Below are 19,542 nucleotides of genomic sequence, written 5' to 3' on the forward strand. Positions count from 1 at the left end.
GGGATTTGATTTTATCCTGATTGTACCCCTCCTACCATCTTGTTGTGGCTTCTTATTTATCTTTGGATGTAGGGTGTCATTTTTTGGTAGGTTCCAGTATTTTTTTTGACAATGGTTGTTCAGCAGTTAGTTGTGATTTTGGTGTTTTTGTAAGAAGAGGGTGAGCTCACATCCTGCTACTCTACCATCTTGAGCTAATCAGCTGATGCTATTTATTTTTAAGCTGTCTAGTCTAACTCCTACCCTGCACATTTTACATGTTATCATATTTAATAATAACTTGATTCTATGTGTACTATTGTATTTCTAATTATCACCCCTTGATTATCATCCCTTGCAAATTGTATATGTAGCTTGAAATTTTAACTTATATTTTATTCTTGACTCTGCTGTACAATATCTTGCTGCTGTAGACAAATAAAGGTAAGTTCTCAATATTTTAAATTAAGTATGTAACTTTCTTCTTTCTTTGGAGTTAAGATCCCATCTAAATAAAAAGGAAATAAATAACCCAGTTAGAAAGATTTCCAAAAAAACAATGGTGAATGATAATTGGACACAATGTAGAAGCTTCTCTGACGTGAGCCAAAAACAATACTTCAATTATTGTTGAATAAAATTCTGAATCAATCAAAACATGCAGAATTCAGTCATAGACCTTTTCTTTTGAAATGCACGTAAGGGCTTTATGAGAAATAATGGAAGGAAGAATAAGAATGATGATATAAAATAATATTTTTTGATCCTCTTCTCAAAGAAGTCCAATAACGTCTTTAATTCAGTAAAGACAGTGGGCTTGGTGGCATACTTTTGTAGACAGAGACTGAACCTGTAGTTTCTGGATTTCCTTACACATGCCACTCCCCACCCCCATTCACAACATCTGTCATTTCTATGCTTGATAATGGAAATGAGCCCAGATTGTATTCTCAGACCAACTACAAGTTTTGGGAGTTAAAAATACAAATCAGACTTTAAATTCAGCAGAATTCTACCCTCGCTGCTTGATCAGTTCTGGCTCCCTCTGATTTTGCCCCACAAGCCTCTGCCTGCTTTCTCAGATTGGTACCGTCATCTCAACACCTGTGTGAAAACAATTTTGCCACCTTTGTCCCTGGTCACCACAAGGTAACCTTTAAACTCTGGAATTTCCTAGAGTAATTGGAGTGTCTTTGTTATGCATGGTGGACACCTCTGGCCACATCTGACCTGATAGTTTATGCTAACAAGATGACTCAGGATGGAGGCTGGTCATGCCAGAAAGACCAACTATGAGATTACAGGGTTTGGGCTTTTACCATGTGATACCAGTGCACCCTAGGGAGGATAGGAGACTGGAGATAAGGTGATCTAATCAATCATGCCTACATAATATAACAATGATAAAAAAACCTCTGGGCACTGAGATTTGCATAATCTTCCCTGGTTGGCAATACTTTTCATTGCTATACATCAATGTTGCCAGTAGGATAACACTGCCCTGAAGGTTTTGAAACTTCACATTTGGGATCCTTCCAGACCTTGCCCTACGTGTCTCTCCCTTTGCTGGTTTTGCTCTCTATCCTATTGTTATAATAAAGTTAACTGTAAGTATATCACTTTCCTTAGTTCTATGGGTTATTCTGGCAAATTATCAAACCTAAGGAGGTAGTTGGAACCTCCAAATTTGTAGCCAGCTGGTCAGAAGTAAGGGTGACCTGGGGTAACCCAAACGTGTGTCTGTGTGTAAAGTGAGGACACTTTTGTGGAGAACTGTGCCCTTAACTGGTGAAGTTTGGCTTGACTCTGGGCACCCACTCTAGTCTCTTTGTTTGCTCTTCCTGGTCTTCTCAGCAACCTGAATCTTAGCTCTTTGCCCATGACTGGACCTATCCCTGCTGGAACTTCCAAACGTTGAAAGCCTCCCGGGTGTCTCTCAGTCCCCCGAGACTGATGGGTCTGCCCCTGAAATCTTCTTCAACAATGACCAGACACCAGAGAGATTGATCTATTTTTTTTTCTTCTTCTTGGCACGTCTTACAACTGAGCTAAATGTTTGATAAAGTACCAGTATGGTTAAGTAATTTGTTCAATACAAAAATACATCAGTTATTAGTCATCAATAATTAAAATTACATTTTCAACAACTGGCATAGTTTTTCAGCAATTCATAGATATCAGTTCCCATTGAATCATTCCCATAATTCAATAAATTATGGCATATTTGATAAATGAAGTGTAGCACACTTATTTTAGAACAATGTATCTTAGTCTTTTTTTTTTTAATCCATGCCCTCTTTTAATAAACATAAAATCTCCCTAAACTCTGGAAATTCTATGAAGACACACTAAGGTGGCATAGCTCCTGTATATATATCTTCCTAGTTGGTGTATTTCCATATTGGCAAGAAAATGTTCTCCCAGCTTTTAATTTTGTACTCTGTACTTTGTGTTTATTAAAAAAATTCTTTTTGTACATTCAAAGTACAAATCTATATCATATTGAATATATTTTTTGTACATGATCAGTTCATTCCAAGATTCTGACAATAAATCACTCAACTTTTGCCTCCCATTCAGTTAAAATGATTGTATTATTAACTCAGCAGGAAGTTAAGTAATGAAAGAACTTTCCTATGACTTGTTTTATTGGCTCATCAAGAAAATTGTTAAATGAATGTGGATTATAATTTTTTGTGGACTTTTGATTGGGTGAATTTTAGACAAAATCAAATTTGAGATTTAACTGTTTAAGCACACTTGTTCAAAAAGGCACTAAGTTTGTTCAAAAAAGGGCTAAATTTTATTTTCCATTATTTAAAATTATAGTTGTTTTTTTATGAATTTAAAATGCCTGGTTCTATAACACAATGTTTACTTATAAAATCCCCACTGTTCTAAACGTAGACTGTACATAACTTGTGTGCTGCCTTCAAGAATGCAGATGGCTGGCACAGTTTTGACCTTTCATATTAAGACTGTAGGCCGCTTATCAGCATGCTCCCATGTATCCATCTAAAACTTATTCTCAACCTGAGCATCCAGGAAGACCACCCAGGAACTTTTAACTGATGCCTAGTTCTCATCTTCAAAGATTATGATAGAGCTGAATTGGGATGGTAACTGGACACTGGTATTTTTTCAAAATTCACCAGGTGATTCGAAAATGTATAATTAAGGTTAAGAATCTCTGATCTAGGGACTTCCCTGGTGGCACAGTGGTTGAGAGTCTGCCTGCCGATACAGGGGACATGGGTTCGTGCCCCAGTCCGGGAAGATCCCACATGCCATGGAGCGGCTGGGCCCGTGAGCCATGGTGGCTGAGCCTGCACGTCCGGAGCCTGTGCTCCGCAGCAGGAGAGGCCACAGCAGTGAGAGGTCTGAGGTAAAAAAAAAAATCCCTGTTCTAAAATACTGAAACAGAGGTTCCAGTATTACCTAAAATTGTTGAACTCAGGAGTGCATGATTCAAAATAAAATTGAAACCACTGTTAAGTACATCTAACTTCAAATGAGCAATGCAAGCAGTGAAGCAACATAATCTGAATTAGTAAAGAGCAGAAAATTAGCTTCTCCTTAAAGTAAGTTTACAACTGGATATTAAAATACTTCAGAAGCACAATTTCTTTAGTTCTTCTTTCATTAAAAATAAAGTTTAAAAATATATATTAAAAGTTAAATTGAATAAATCACAATATGTCTCAATAAAACTTCGATATTAATCCTATGATAAATACTTTGTATACACTATTATTAAAAATGACTGATAAATTCTTGCCCATATTAAAAAAACTCATATCCATTTGTAAAATCAGTTTCCTCAAATTCTATTTCTATTTACTATTGCAAATGAACTGTGTTTGCTCTTGAATAACATGGTGGCATGATTGCCAGGTAGCTTCATTTTCCTTTGCTGTTTTCACAGCTTAATCAAAGCAGAGGCTATTTTCACATGGGGATAATAATCATTCCAGCTCCTCATCACAAAATGAACGCATTTGTGTTCAGCAATCAACTTGAAGTGAGGCACTCCAATGCCCTAGAATAAGGTACAAAAATTCTTTTTGCTTTCATTCATTTCAAGACAGTGTATTAATATTACCCTCCTTGATTCCACACACCTGTCATCTAAAATGCCACTACAGAATAGACCCATAATTAGTTCTTCAGTTCATACATTAAATACATTTTAATAAACAGCTCTCTTCTCTGAGAATAGAATATTACTGTCCATTCTTAGCTATCAATCACAGATTAGAGGGAGTTTCTTATTTGAAGTATTGATAAGACAAGCTGATATGTGCACTGTACTTAAAATGCACCCTTATTGAATTATGAGCTATTCAGACTTATCTGAAACAATTATAATGACTCTGATAAGGTAGGAAATATTTTAAACTGCAAAAACTGGTTTGGGATTTCTGTAAGTCAAATATTCATGTTCCAAAAAGAAGTTTAAGTTATCAGAAATTTAATACTTAAATATTAGTTTAATAATAATTTAACGTCAATGAAATGTTTAATAATCATTAATACAATAAATAATATAAGGTATCATATATTATATTTTATATATGAAGTATAATTGTATCATATTTTCTTACTAATATTTATTTAAAATACTTAATATTTAAAATTTTATATTTACATCATTGTAAGAAAATAGTTTAATATTCAATATTAAATTGTACAAAAACAACTTGAATAATTTAATTGCAATGAAGCCCAAAGGGATACATGATATTCACAGAAGTCAGCGTATTTGTTACTTCACCATGAATTATGGGCCCAAAGGAGACAAATACAATTTCAATCTGTTAATACATGAAACATGATGTATAAAGATTCAGATTGAAGTGTCACACTGAATGACTGGATTTTTACTTCTACTGGTTTATTTCAAACTATTTTTGAAGGAATCCTGAATGAGAGATTCTATCCATGAGTCTTTCAAATGCAGGACACCATTATTCTGGAGAGCATTCCCTGTTCCTCTCCCACAGCTCTTTCCTCAAGCCTGAGCAGCAGAGGAGGTTCTGGGGCAGCTGACTGTGAGCCTCCTCACATACTATCTAAATCTGCGTGTTGCCAGGAAACTGAGAATTGGAGCTGTTTGTTTTATAAAAATACAGATCTGTATCCATGACACAACCAAAATGTAACAGAGAGGAATTAGTAATTCAAAATATAAGTGAATAAGCAGAGATACAAGATTTACATTTTGGAGTAAATGTTATTAATTTAAAAGATTGTGCACAGTTCATTAAAGATAAGCTATAAATGGATACTTGTTAACATGTAAGGTATGGAAAATTAGTGAAAACATCAATCTATAATTGACATGAGTGGGTCCTCAAATCACTGTTCCACTTGCATATTTAAATGTTATCATCTGCCCATTTGAACGTGACAGGCTGAGCAACCTATGGAGCAAGAATCCTGAACTTAAAGTACCCTTTACATAATCACCTAATACCAAAATCTGAGGGCATATAATGCATATTAATTTATTAGGCTTTATGATGCTGAGCTCTTACTATTTCTCATCATTTGACTTAGGCATTTTTTCTATTTTCTGTATAGAATATGGGAACATGGACACTCCACAAATTTAAATATCATGACTACATGGATTGACATGCAAGCAGTTTCTTTATTTTCTGGTCATATAAAAGGAGTGCCCCTTTTCAAATCTACATATTTATGGTTAATTATAATGGCACATATGAAAATATATTAAATTCTGCATTTTGTCAAGATATTATCCTAATGATTAAGAACTGAAAAAAAACGTTTATTTTATGGTAGAAAAATCTTATAGGAATTTTTATAAAGCAGTCTATATTGTGTTTCTTTTTAAATAAGATATGTATCATGATGGATTTAAAAATTGGTAAAATATATAACAAACAGTAAAGTATGAGTAAATATAGGAGTGTAATTTAAATTTCCTTTTTTTAACCTAAATTTTCTATAGTGTATGTGTATTATTTTTAGAGTAAGAAAAAATAACTTATTTTTAGATTAATCATACCTATGTATCTACTTAGATTTCTTAACACCTGTGGCAAAAAAAATTTTTTTCTAAAAATATATAATTACTCTCACATGTGCATCATTTAAAACAGCCACTTTTGTTCAGAGTTCCTGATGGCATTCTGTGGTCCAGTGTAGCAGAGATGAGTCACAGTGAGCAGAGAGGATTATGGGGTAATGGAAGGGGCCCTGGGCTGCTGGTGGAAGGGGCCCTGACTTGTGAGCAGCCTCCTTGCTGAACTCCACTGTTTCCTATGGGCTGCACCATGAAAAAATGTTGCAACGTGTTGGTTAGATTTATTTGCCTCTGTCCCAGGAATGTCACCTCCTGACCTCAACAAACTAAGTAAATAAATTCTGTCCTGAATAATTACCCTTCTGATGTGAAAATCAAGAAGTGCTTTCCAAATCAGAATGCATAGAGGGCTGATATATCAACATTTACAAGCAAAGAGTGAAACCATCTTGAATGTGAAGTGTATTCTTGAATTAATGCCTGCTCAATGATGCCAGAAAATGGCCACAGATCCTGGTGGCCAAAGAAAAAGTCAAGACCCTAAAGCGAAGTCTACTTGTAGGCATAAATGTGTCTAATCTTTCAACATTAAGAATATGGCCAATCTGGCTGAAATTTTAGGTAATAAAAGTTATTACCTAAAATTTCCTGCCTAATATAATTCTTACTCTGTCCAGACAGTCAAACCACTATCCACATTTTCTTCATTACTTTATTGAAAAGATTTATCAACTGCTTTTTGTGTGCAAAGAATTGTTTGTTGGTAAATTTTAATTTAACCCAGAATGAAAGCTAGTGCTTATGAGAAAGTGTAGCTTATAAAGTGCTAGAGGTTGTTTGTCTCTAGACTTGGCAGCAGCAGAAGAGCTAAACACCCAGGAAAGCCCACAACAGGTAACAGAGGTGAGCCCAGCTCTCCTTACGATGACTCCTGCATCTCCATTAGAAAGTCTGAGAAGTAATAGTTTGTATTCACACATTTTCCCCTATTGCTTTAATTACATGGCATTAACATTTTAAATATAAATAATTGAGAAATAGATGGCCTACATGGGAAAAGAATCTAAAAAAAAAAAGAGTGGATATATGTATATGTATAACTGATTCACTTTGCTGTACACCTGAAACTAATACAACATTGAAAAGCAACTATACTCCAATAAATTTTTAAAAAAAACAAGAAAGAATAAAGACATATGACAACTAAATGCAATGTGGTACTCTGGATTGAACCGTGGGACAGAGAGAAAATATTGATGGAAAAAGCAGTAAAATCTAAATAAACTCTGAGGTTTAGTTAAAAAAATTAAAAAAGAAATCTCTTAGCCTATTACTAACTATGCAGTCAGATATCATAAAATTCATCCCTGCCATTGATTTCAGTGCATGTAATTCTGTAAAGTAAAGCTCATAGGGGATTTTTCCTCAAATTTATTTGTCATGTGTAAAAAACAATGACTGTATTTTGCAAATAAAAATTCCATTTTAAAAAGTGATTTATAAATAATAATATATCTTCTTATTAGAATGTAAGCTTTAAATGATAGTTCACTGCAGTATCTCCAGGATTCAGAACAATGACTTACATGTGTTAGCCATTAAATACATATCTGTTACATGAGTAATGTTCTCTGACCTTCTACTGAATCACATGGTTTATAGTCTGGCACAATTTTTATATGTAGGAATACGTTTCTCAACAGTAGACAGCAGGAACTAGGGAGGGACAATATCTATCATGTACACCATCATATTCCTGGAGACTGACAATACCATTGTGCACAAAAGACAAGTGTGCATTTTTACTATAAAATGGAGATAAAATACTTCAAATTTCAATATATTATAAAGAAAAAAATAAGAAAATATATATAGGTACTCAGCTTATGGATAGCAGTGATTGTGATGGTGGCTTATTTTTATGCTCCTACTTCTGAGTTAGCCTCATGAGAGTCACCAGAGAATTGAGTTGATTTGGTGCCTCTGGTTCCAAGGAGGATGCACTTCTTTTTCTCTGATGTCTGGACCTTCCCTTCCCTGTCCTGATGGAGCACTACACCATCATGTGGAGCCCTGAACACAGGCAATGTTCATCATCTCCTTTACTGCTCCTCATAACGAGGAGCAGAGTGGCCTTGGTATTATTTTAATAAAAATCCAGGACTGGGGACATTTAAATGAATGTTATTTTTCAAGGCAGTCAACTGGTGATACTGCACATATATTTTCAGGAACCAGAAACTACACTTCTAAAGTGATGTACTATATTGATATGTCATAGGCACTCAACAAATCTTACTGAATTGTTAACTTTAAGTGGTTTTTAAATTAAACAATGAAATTTTGAAATTAATTTTATAGACTGATATTTTTATTGACTATTAATTCTTATGAGTCAATCATTTTTTGGCACTTTCAGGAACGACACATGCTATAAAAATAACTTAAAATTTACAATTTCTGCCCTTCAAAGTTTTTAAATGTTTAATGATCATTGTGATAGCAGAAAGACAGCATTGCTGTCATATCAAGGAGTCAGACGATGGACACAGTAGAACATGAAAGAAACACACTATTCTTAATGTTCGCTCTTGCTGTTGAAAGTTTTCCATGATTAGGATTAATTGCTTTTGAAATTTTGATCAAAATGGATCTGTCCAATTTTCTGGCACTGGCTCTCTACATCAAATCTCACCCTGGAACTACATAACTCAATGTAGTCTGGACTTCTGTAAAAACTGGGGGAGGGGGGGAGAAAGATAGAAGTAATTTCTGAGTTGTTAGTGACTGATGGATGTTTTGATTTCACAGTTTTAGTAAAGTAAAGGTCTTACCGTAGCTGTCATAGGCATCCTCACTTACTCCATGACCATAGTCATAGTACTCAGGCACACTGCAATAGATTTAGACAGCAATGAATGTTACTGTATTCAGGAGGAGTCAACCCAAAAACTCATATGGAATTTGAATGCAAAATGTGTGCTAAGGTAATATCCCAAGAATCTCTAGGCATAAATCACATATTTGAACATAAATAATAATAGAATAATATTCATCAAATAATAGAATTCAAAGAAGAATATTCAGTAAGAAAAATACAGGTTATTGACAAAGAGTGCTATGATTTTCTCACCCCACCTCAGTACTTTATCTCTATCCTCCAATTATATAAATCAAATTTCCTCTAAAGCACAAGTATGATACTTCAAGAGAAGAGTTAAAAAAGGCGCTACATAAGATGACAACCTGGTCAATTGTGTGTGGGTTTTAATGCAATTACCTTAAGAAATATACATCAATTTCATCTTCACTTCCAAACACTGAAATTATGTTTATACTCCCTTCCAATTCTTCCACAGTATGTCCCTAGGCTTCTCAAATACATAAGCTATTTCTTCTCACTTAATATCTTGCTAGATGCTTAGCCTAATGTCATAATTTTTAAAAACACTATACAAAGAGTGGAAATTATTTTAATTTAGCTTAGTATTTGGATAATTATTGCATATTTTAATTTTATTTAGGGATCTACAAATATTTGTGATACACTGTATTTTTCACTCAAATAAGCTCATTCATTTAAAGTTCTCTACCTCATCTATACAATGGAATATTACTCAGCCATAAAAAGAAATGAAATTGAGTTATTTGTAGTGAGGTGGATGGGCCTAGAGTCTGTATACAGAGTGAAGTAAGTGAGAAAGAGAAAAATAAATACCGTATGCTTATACATATATATGGAATCTAAAAAAAAAGGTTTTGATGAACCTAGGGGCAGGACAGGAATAAAGACTCAGACATAGAGAATGGACTTGAGGACATGGAGAGGGGAACGGGTAAGCTGGCATGAAGTGAGAGAGTAGCACTGACATATATACACTACCAAATGTAAAATAGATAGCTAGTGGGAAGCAGCTGCATTACATGAAGAGATCAGCTTGGTGCTTTGTGACCACCTAGAGGAGTGGGATAAGGAGGGTGGGAGGGAGATGTAAGAGGGAGGGTATATGGGGATATATGTATACATTTAGCTGATTCACTTTGTTGTACAACAGAAACTAACACAACATTGTAAAGCAATTATACTCCAATAAAGATGTTTTTTTTAAAAAAAGGAGATAACTCCAATGGAATAAAAAGAAAATGTTCAAATTCTTTTACAAAGTAATTAAAACAATGAATCAAAACCTGACGAAACTGCAAAAAATAAAAGGATAGTTCAAATCAGAAACTGATCATATCATTGAGTTCACTAGACTATCTGAAAATAAGATGAAAAGATGTTTAGTTAAATTTCACAGCCATTCTTCTTTTACTTTTATTTTTTTCTAGGTTTAATGAGGTATAATTGACAACTAAAATTTTTTCTAAATGTAAGTTTTACATCATGATGTTTTGATTATATATACATATATATGGTGTGAGATGATTACCAAAGTTAACCTAATTAACATAGAAAAATAAAGTTCTCTGCCTGAACCTTAATTTATAAGCTTATATATTTATACATATATATTTACATATATAATTTGTATATATAAATTTATAAATTATATCAATATATACTAATTCCTCTAAGTATATAAAAGTGTGTCAAGAAAATGGCTAAATATCAAATACCAAATTGAATAAGGGCTGAGGGTGGGTGATAGATGCCAAAGCGTTAGGTTGGAAGGAAGAAAGAAAGGCCTAAAATTATTTGGTTGTTATTATCCTTCAAGGCAATCCCATAGGTCTCATTATATTAAATAGTTGAGATTTCATTGATAGTAAGTAAGATAAGCAAAAAATAAAATAAAAGTCTGTATATTAGAGATGAAAAGAGAGATGGACAGAAGTTTGGCCATTTTTATCTTTCTGGGAGGCAATTGATAATGCACTAATTCAATTTCAGTGTAATGTAGCTGGGATAAAAATAGATAACCTAGGCGTTATTGCCCAGGATAATTATATACAAATTCTCTAAGAAAAATATAGTAGTAAGTTTTTCTCCCCATCTTTCTAAGACTTGAGATTGTAGAAGTCTAAAGTCATTGGCTGTTGGCTGGATGTTTATCTTAATAGAAATGATGCAACCCAGTTGAGAATCCTCACATATGTATAGCAAAGTCCTGAAAGTTTTTTCACTGATTTCCAGGATGATCAAGAATTGGCAGTCATGAGAAAGTGATTAACAAGCAGCATTCCCATGTATCAGGATGAAGAGAAAATGAGGGCACTGAGAGCAGCTGTTCCCTGCCTTCCTCACAATCAGTAAATTTCTCATGAGTACGCCTGATTATGTTTCCCAAAGTGTATGCAGACCAGTAGCAACAAAGTATGAAGCATACTTTCCCAAAGTATGAAGACCAGTAGCAACAAACACTATCTAGTAGCATTACTATGTTTCTAAGTGGATTTCAATTTTGATTTCAATTGATGAAGCTGAGAGGGAAAAAGAAGAGTAGTGAGAGAGACCATGACAGAGAAGCTGAGTTATTGTCTACCATAAATGATACATACACACCATGAGCGAATTTAAAATTTCAAAACTCTAAAAGGGGAAAATGAAACATACAAGACATTTGTAAAATAATGGATAATGCAAAATAATGGACAACAATCTTAATGGACTCTTCCAGAGTCCATACCTTTGCTTATCCAAATATTACTTCTCATTTCTCCCAGAAGAAAATATTTTATGTGGACAAATGGCCACACAGTGAGTGAAATATACTCCTCAGCCAAGCTTGCAGCTAGCTGTGCCCTTGTGGCTGTGGCAGGAAACACGAGATGTGCACAGAAGTGAGGGTATCAACCTTGAGTTCATTTCCAAATGAAGAACAAGCTTCTCATCTTGGACTTGTTCACAGTCACATCCTCAGATGGTAAAATGCACTCAAAGTGTTGATCTAGTATCTACCATGCAAATACAGATAATGCTAGAAAGTCCTGCACTGCAGCATGGGAGGAACTTGTGTCTAAATGATCACATTGGAGCAGGCTTACTCTAAATCACTGCCTACCTCAGGGATTGTTATGAGGGAACAAATAACTTTTTCTCTTTTTTGAGCCACTGATTTTTGAATCTCTGTTACAACAATTTAGTCAAAAAAAAAATAAGTATGTAGGAGTGTAGAACTGCCATTAAAAATCTCAAAATATGGGCTATTAGTTTACTGGGAGGGTGAAGAATGTAAGGAAAAAAATACTGTAGGATGGAAAGCTGATGACCCTTGTCATGCCATCACTGAATGGCAGGCTATAAGCCTAGATATATTTTGGCGCTATGGGTAAAAGCTGGACAAAGCTCAACTGTTAACAATCCTTGCTGCTTTTTTTTTTTTTTTTCATGTTTGAAAATCTTTGTTTGTTTGTTTGTTTTTGTTTTACAGAGTACTGAGCAGAGCTCCCTGTGCTATACAATAGGTCCTTATTAGTTATCTGTTTTATAGATAGTAGTGTGTATATGTCAATCCCAATCTCCCAATTTATCCCTCCCATCTCCTTACCCCCTGGTAAACATAAGTTTGTTTTCTACATCTGTGACTCTATTTCTGTTTTTTTTCTGCTTTATAACAAATTTAATCAGTTATACATATACATATGTTCCCATATCCCCTCCCTTTTGTGTCTCCCTCCCACCCTCCCTATCCCACCCCTCCAGGTGGTCACAAAGCACCGAGCTGATCTCCCTGTGCTATGCGGCTGCTTCCCACTAGCTATCTACCTTACGTTTGGTACTGTATATATGTCCAAGCCACTCTCTCACTTTGTCACAGCTTACCCTTCCCCCTCCCCATATCCTCAAGTCCATTCTCTAGTAGGTCTGTGTCTTTATTCCTGTCTTACCCCTAGGTTCTTCATGACATTTTTTTCCCTTAAATTCCATATATATGTGTCAGCATACAGTATTTGTCTTTCTCTTTCTGACTTACTTCACTCTGTATGACAGACTCTAGGTCCATCCACCTCATTACAAATAGCTCAATTTCGTTTATTTTTATGGCTGAGTAATATTCCATTATATATATGTGCCACATCTTCTTTATCCATTCATCCGATGATGGACACTTAGGTTGCTTCCATCTCCGGGCTATTGTAAATAGGGCTGCTATGAACATTGTGGTACATGACTCTTTTTGAATTATGGTTTTCTCAGGGCATATGCCCAGTAGTGGGATTGCTGGGTCATATGGTAGTTCTATTTGTAGTTTTTTATGGAACCTCCATACTGTTCTCCATAGTGGCAGTACCAATTCACCCTTGCTGCTTTTTAAAAAGGTTTAAAGAAGTTATGAGCTCAAATAAGAATGGGCCGTTTTTCCAGAAGAAATAAAATTGAATAGAGCTTTGCTAAGGGAAGTTATCTCTGCCTAATTTATGTGTTAGTTCTATAATTTAAAAATGAGAGAAGGTTCAGAAATTTAGGGTTTAACAGGATTAGAGAAGTCAACTGTTTCTGTATTCCCATAGCAAGAGACAATGAGTGTTGTTCAAAGATGCCCTTACATCTTCCCATTAGACTTTGCTACCATATACAATTCCAGGGGCAACCCTCGGGTCCCCAAACATGTATGGAAACATGTTGCAAAAATTGTGAAGTCCCAATTGAGGGCATGCTCTATTTTAATCATTTCAGATATGCCCAGAGATAAGACCATTTATCCATAAGGATAAGGAAGGACCTTCTGCTAAATCTGGCTTAAATCCCAGAAAAGAGAACCAAGGTTGCCAGATGCACTCACCAAAAAATTTATTTCAATGCTGTTGCTTAGATGCCTCTTAACCTCTGCTTAGCAGGATTTTGTAATTGTTATTGCCTGTGGAGTGTTTCCCAAAGGACCTTTCTATTGTAGTTATTCTGTTCCTTTTACACTAAATTATATTGAATATTTTGTATGGGGAAGAAGGTCAAAAACAAGAAAGATATTCTGTCTATCATTTTATAGGTTGTGAGGCTTCAAAGAACCATATGAAGACTTAATCTTCCCAGACTCTAGATTTTGATCTGGTTGCAGTAATTGGAATTGAACTTGGATTTTCTCTTTTAAGCAGAAGGTAGTTTTTTTTTGTTTTTTTTTTTATGTTTGTTTGTTTGAATGAGAAGACGGGTATTCACTCATATTTGGATGATGAGAGGGCTGGGCCACAGAAGAATTCAAGCTGTTCCAAAATCCATTTGGCTCTTTTTTCAATAAGAGAGACTTACAATCTCAAGACTACATTTCCTAGTATTCCTTACATTTGAGTGTGGCCATGTGCAGAGTTATGTATACAAATTCGTCATGATTTGCATAAAATTAAATTCACTGTCCTCTACTTCTTTTCAGCTTTCATGTAATTGGCTGCAAACGTCAATGATTGGAGCCATTTTGGAAGACGTTAATGATGGTGTAATGGACGGTATCTTAGTATTTTCCAAAATTTATTTGTTGAAATCTCAATCCCCATTGTGATGGTATTAAGAGATGAGACATTTGGGAATTAAATTAGGTATGGAGGGTGGAGCCCTAATGAATGGATTAGTGCTCTTAAAAAGGGGGACCCCAAGAGAGCTCTCTTGTTCTCTTTCTACCATGTGAAGATACAAGAAGACAGCAGTCTGCATCCCAGAAGAAGAACCAGAACCCAACCATGCTGGCACCCTGACCTGGGACTCCCAGCCTCCAGAACTATAGGAAATAAATTTCTCTTGTTTATAAGCCACTCAGTCTATGGTATCATGTTATAGCAGCCTGAACTAAGACAGATGGCATTCCACTAGCCTGGAAGCCTGAATGGTGTCATGAAGCAAAGCCCACCTATTTGCCTTGTTTTATTATGTGTGAAGGAAATAAATGTTTCTCTTGTTTGGGCCACTGAATTGTCGATCTCCTTATAATGGAAGCTTAGCCCATATCCCAAATAATAGAGTTGGCAATTAAAGCAATCCCTTGAAGATTTATTCAGTAAATATTTGTTCAATGAATAAAGGATTAAATAAAATAATTCAAAATAATAGAACATTTTGCTAAAATATCATTATAAAATTTTTTGTATGCTTCAGAAGTGATGTCTACTTACATCAACAACAATGGGAACAGTAAAGAAGAAAAACAAACCACAGGTACAATAACCAAGATATGGAAGCAACCTAAATGTCCATTAACAGATGAATAGATAAAGAAGATGTGGTATATATATGCAGTGAAATACTACTCAGCCATAGAAAAGAATGAAATTTTGCCATTTGCAACAACATGAATGGACATGGAGGGTATTATGCTTAGTGAAATAAGTCAGACAAAGACAAATACTATGTTTTCACTTAAATGTGGACTCAAATTTTTTTTAAAAAAACAAACAAATACAACAAAACATAAACATACTCACAGATACAGAGAACAAACTAGTGGTTACCAGAGAGAAGCATAGGGGTATAGGCAAAATCAGTGAAGATGATTAAGAGGTACAAACAGATGTAAAGTAAGTGTAAAATAAGTTACAAGAATGTAGTGTTCAGAGATAGAATAAAGTCAATATTTTATAACAACTTAAATGGAGTATAATCTATTGAAATATTGAATTGCTATGCTATATATAAACTGAAATTAATATAATATTGTAAGTCAAATATAATTCAATAAAAAAAGAAAAATAATCACTCATTTTCTGGTATGAATGAAATTCAGGTTAAAAGTTTAAAAATATTGTAACTGACCTATGCATGTGTAATTTTTATATTGTTATATTATTTTTCAATTTTAAAAGCATATATGACTTGGCTAGAAAAAGTAAACTAAGATATTAGCTCTATGACATTCATTTCATTATTTCAGAAAGCCATATTGCATTACTTTTGTTTTAATTTATCGTGTTAATTAATTATGTTATGTAAAGTTAAAAGTGAACAAATGAATTCAAACACAACAAGGTTATTTAATTTGAATGGACATTATTATTCCATCTTATATTTTAGAAACTATAGCAATCAAGGTTTGTCAACACACTGTTACAATTAGGGAGGTGTTAATTAAAATTATGACAATTATTGGTGGTTTGGAATAAAATAACTCTAGTAGTTAGATATAATTTTCTTAGGAACTGGTGTATATATATAAAATCAGGATAGGACACGTTAGCTGCATTAACTCATTAATCCATGTCTAGTTATTTGTAAAAAATTCTACACAACATTTTGGCTTTTTGACATCAAGACTTAGACACTAATAAACATTTGGAAAAAATAAATAAAAGTTTTGGCAGAAAAAAATAACATATTAATTAATTAATGGTTGATTGTAAAATTTGAAAAAATCAGAGATGGACAATTTCAGTTCTTTTTTGGAAGAAGAGCATTTTACCTTAAATAGGCTATGTTAGCAGTTTACTAAGACAACTAATTAAATGGAAATTAACACAATAGAAAAAATTAGGATGAAATTTGGTTTCTAGGAAACCATATAATACCTTCACCACAGTCAAGCTATTTTTGAAGCAAGTGAGTCCGCCTGTGCCATGTTGACACTGCAATTTCCATCATGCTTCTCATCCAGCACTTGGTGCTCATGTTCCTGTGGTCAGAGCACTGATGCTGGGACAGACCTGTTCACAGGTCAGTCAGACTAACCAAGCTTGTAAATGAAATCTTTTAGATGTTCAATTATTGCAAAAAGAGATATTGACAGTAATATAAATGAGATCTCTGTTCCATAGGATGTGCTCATATAATCAAACTAGTTAGACCTGTAAAGTGGGGGGAAACAGAGGAGGCAAGTTGTTAAACAGCAACACTTTGCTTAATTTTTTTAACTGTCTACTTTGATAAGATATAAAAATTATCAAGGATGATTAAACACATTACAAATACACCAGATATTGTTGTGGCCTGGTAAGATTAAAACTCTCACATTCATAGTTTCAGGTTTATTTTGCTTATGCATTGTGTCCTTCATTTCAATCTTTTTCTGATTCTTGACTAAGCTGTAGATTTTGGGGTATGAAAGTAGGACAAATAGATGAGTGTGTGTTTCAATTAAAGCTTTATTGATTATTTTCTGAATTGAGGAGGAGTAAAAACTACAAAATAATATTTCAGATGAAAAGATAAAGGGATTTAATTATTGTATTAATATGATGGAAATATAACTACCCAACTATTCTTAGCACTTAAGTGGGTTCACTTAATGGTTGTTTTCTTAAGCATTTACTCTGCAACTTTGTTATACTGTGCATTTACACTGTATTTCCAGAGATATTTGTTAAGTAAAGGTAAATTTATAGCCCAGCCCTGCCTCTCAAATTGAAAATTGATAGTTCATTTTTTAAATCCATTTATATGATGATCAAATCCTTCTGTTAAATTTCATAAATCTTCAAGAAAGTTCCATTTACAAAGCTAGGAATCTAGTGTGTAGATTAATGAGGGCAACACACAAGTTCATGAATCAGTTCTCACCACCAATGACAACCTCCCTCAGTGTTATTCAGGACATTAACCAAACATTGGTGGGAAGGAGGCATGAGAGACCCTTCACCAAACAGCTCAAGACTCCACAGCTTTCTTTAATGTCATGTTACCTACTAATTCTCATAGCTGTTCCCAGATCTTCCCTGGGGGAGGGGGGGACATCTCCTATTATTTCCAGCACTGAAGGTGAAGCTTGCCAAAATAGGATCAACTTTATGCTTACATTAGAGAATATGACTTATTTGCAAAAAGGTTCTTAAAAATGATTTCATTTGTCCATATTTTCTAGGACAAACCTTACCTTCCCACAGAAACTAGTTGCATTGTCTCTCCTGTCTCACTTCTCAATATATTCTTTCATTTTCATTATTCCTGGCTACACATGTAACAGGACGATAACCATTAAAAAACACAGCAGCTACATGTAGATATTCAGTCTATTTTGTAAAACACTAAAAATAAAACAGGTGGCACTGAAGCAGCCCTCATGGAAATTACAGTCAAGCAGAAAAGCAATTAAACAAGAGATAAGGAGTGAATCATTAATTTTTTTCATTCATCAAACCTTGAAAAGAAAGAGAAGTTAACTACTCAAGTGAAATGGAATGAAGAAGACTGACAGGTATGGCATCAGCATCAATCAAGTCTCAGAGGCAAGAAAAAGCAAGGCCTGAGCAGCTACTACTTCTGAGCAGGAGGGGGCGAGTGTGAGTGAGACAGGGCTCAACAACAGATATGAGAAAGAGGCAGGGGTCACATCTTGAAGGACCTTTATTAGTCATGGTCAGGAGTTTGGATCTTACCTTACAAGGCATTGAAGACAAGGAATGATTTAAGAAGGAGACAGGAGAAGCTTCAAGATGACGGAGGAGTAAGATGTGGAGATCACCTTCCTCCCCACAAATACATCAGAAATACATCTACATGTGGAACAACTCCTACAGAACATCTACTGAACGCTGGCAGAAGACCTCAGACCTCCCAAAAGGCAAGAAACTCCCCATGTACCTGGGTAGGGCAAAAGAAAAAAGAAAAAACAGAGACAAAAGAATAGGGACGGGACCCGCACAAACAGAAGGGAGCTGTGAAGGAGGAAAGTTTTCCACACACTAGGAAGCCCCTTTGTGGGCAGAGACTGTGGGTGGAGGAGGGGGAAGCTCCGGATCCAGGGAGCACAGAGCAGCAACAAGGGTGCAGAGGGCAAAGCAGAGAGATTCCTGCACAGAGGATCGGTGCTGACCAGCACTAACCAGCCCGAGAGGCTAGTCTGCTCACCTGCTGGGACGAGTCAGGGCTGGGAGCTGAGGCTCAGGCTTCGGAGGTCAGATCCCAGCAAGAGGACTGGGGTTGGCTGCGTGAACACAGCCTGAAGGGGCTAGTGTGCCACAGCTAGCTGGGAGGGAGTCTGGGAAAATGTCTGGAACTGCCGAAGGGGCAAGAGACTTTTTCTTGCATCTTTGTTTCCTGGTGTGCTAGGAGAGGGGATTAAGAGGACTGTTAAAGGAGCTCCAGAGATAAGAGCAAGCCACAGCTATCAGTGCAGACCCCAGAGACGGGCATGAGATGCTAAGGCTGCTGCTACAGCCACCAAGAAGACTGTGTGCAAGCACAGGTCACTATTCACACCTCTTCTCCTGGGAGCCTGTGGAACCCACCAATACCAGGATCCCATGATCCAGGGAAAACTTCCTTGGGAGAACACATGACGCACCTCAGGATGGGCAATGTCATGCCAGCCTCTGCCATTGCAGGCTCGCCCTGCACTCCGAACCCTCCTTCTCCCTGGCCTGAGTGAGCCAGAGCCCCCAAACCAGAAGCTTCTTTAACCTTGTCCTGTCTGAGCGAAGAATAGACACCCTCAGGTGACTTATATGTAGAGGCAAGGCCAAATCCAAGGCTGAATCTCAGGAATGGTGCAAACAAAGAAGAGAAAGGGAAATCACTCCCAACAGGCTCAGGAGCAGTGGATTAAATCTCCACAGTCAACTTGATGTATGAGAATACCTGAATAGACAATGAGTCATCCCAAATTGAGGAAGTGAACTTTGGGACCAAAAAAAAAAATATATATATATATATA

At 35.5% G+C, this 19,542-nt stretch overlaps 1 protein-coding gene across 1 annotated transcript in view; it reads right to left on the reverse strand.

Annotated features, from left to right (window-relative positions):
• KHDRBS2 (KH RNA binding domain containing, signal transduction associated 2) overlaps positions 1-19,542 on the reverse strand; it is a gene marked incomplete at its 3' end in the record, with an annotated part of 662,231 nt that overhangs the window by 15,701 nt on the left and 626,988 nt on the right. Inside the window, exon 8 of the mRNA XM_081245279.1 lies at positions 8,866-8,924. Coding sequence (XP_081101405.1) covers positions 8,866-8,924 — 59 coding nt within the window. The remainder of the gene's footprint in view (positions 1-8,865; positions 8,925-19,542) is intronic.

This window comes from Mesoplodon bidens (genome assembly GCF_964165515.1).
Source record: "Mesoplodon bidens genome assembly, chromosome: 10".
Taxonomy (NCBI): Eukaryota; Metazoa; Chordata; class Mammalia; order Artiodactyla; family Ziphiidae; genus Mesoplodon; species Mesoplodon bidens.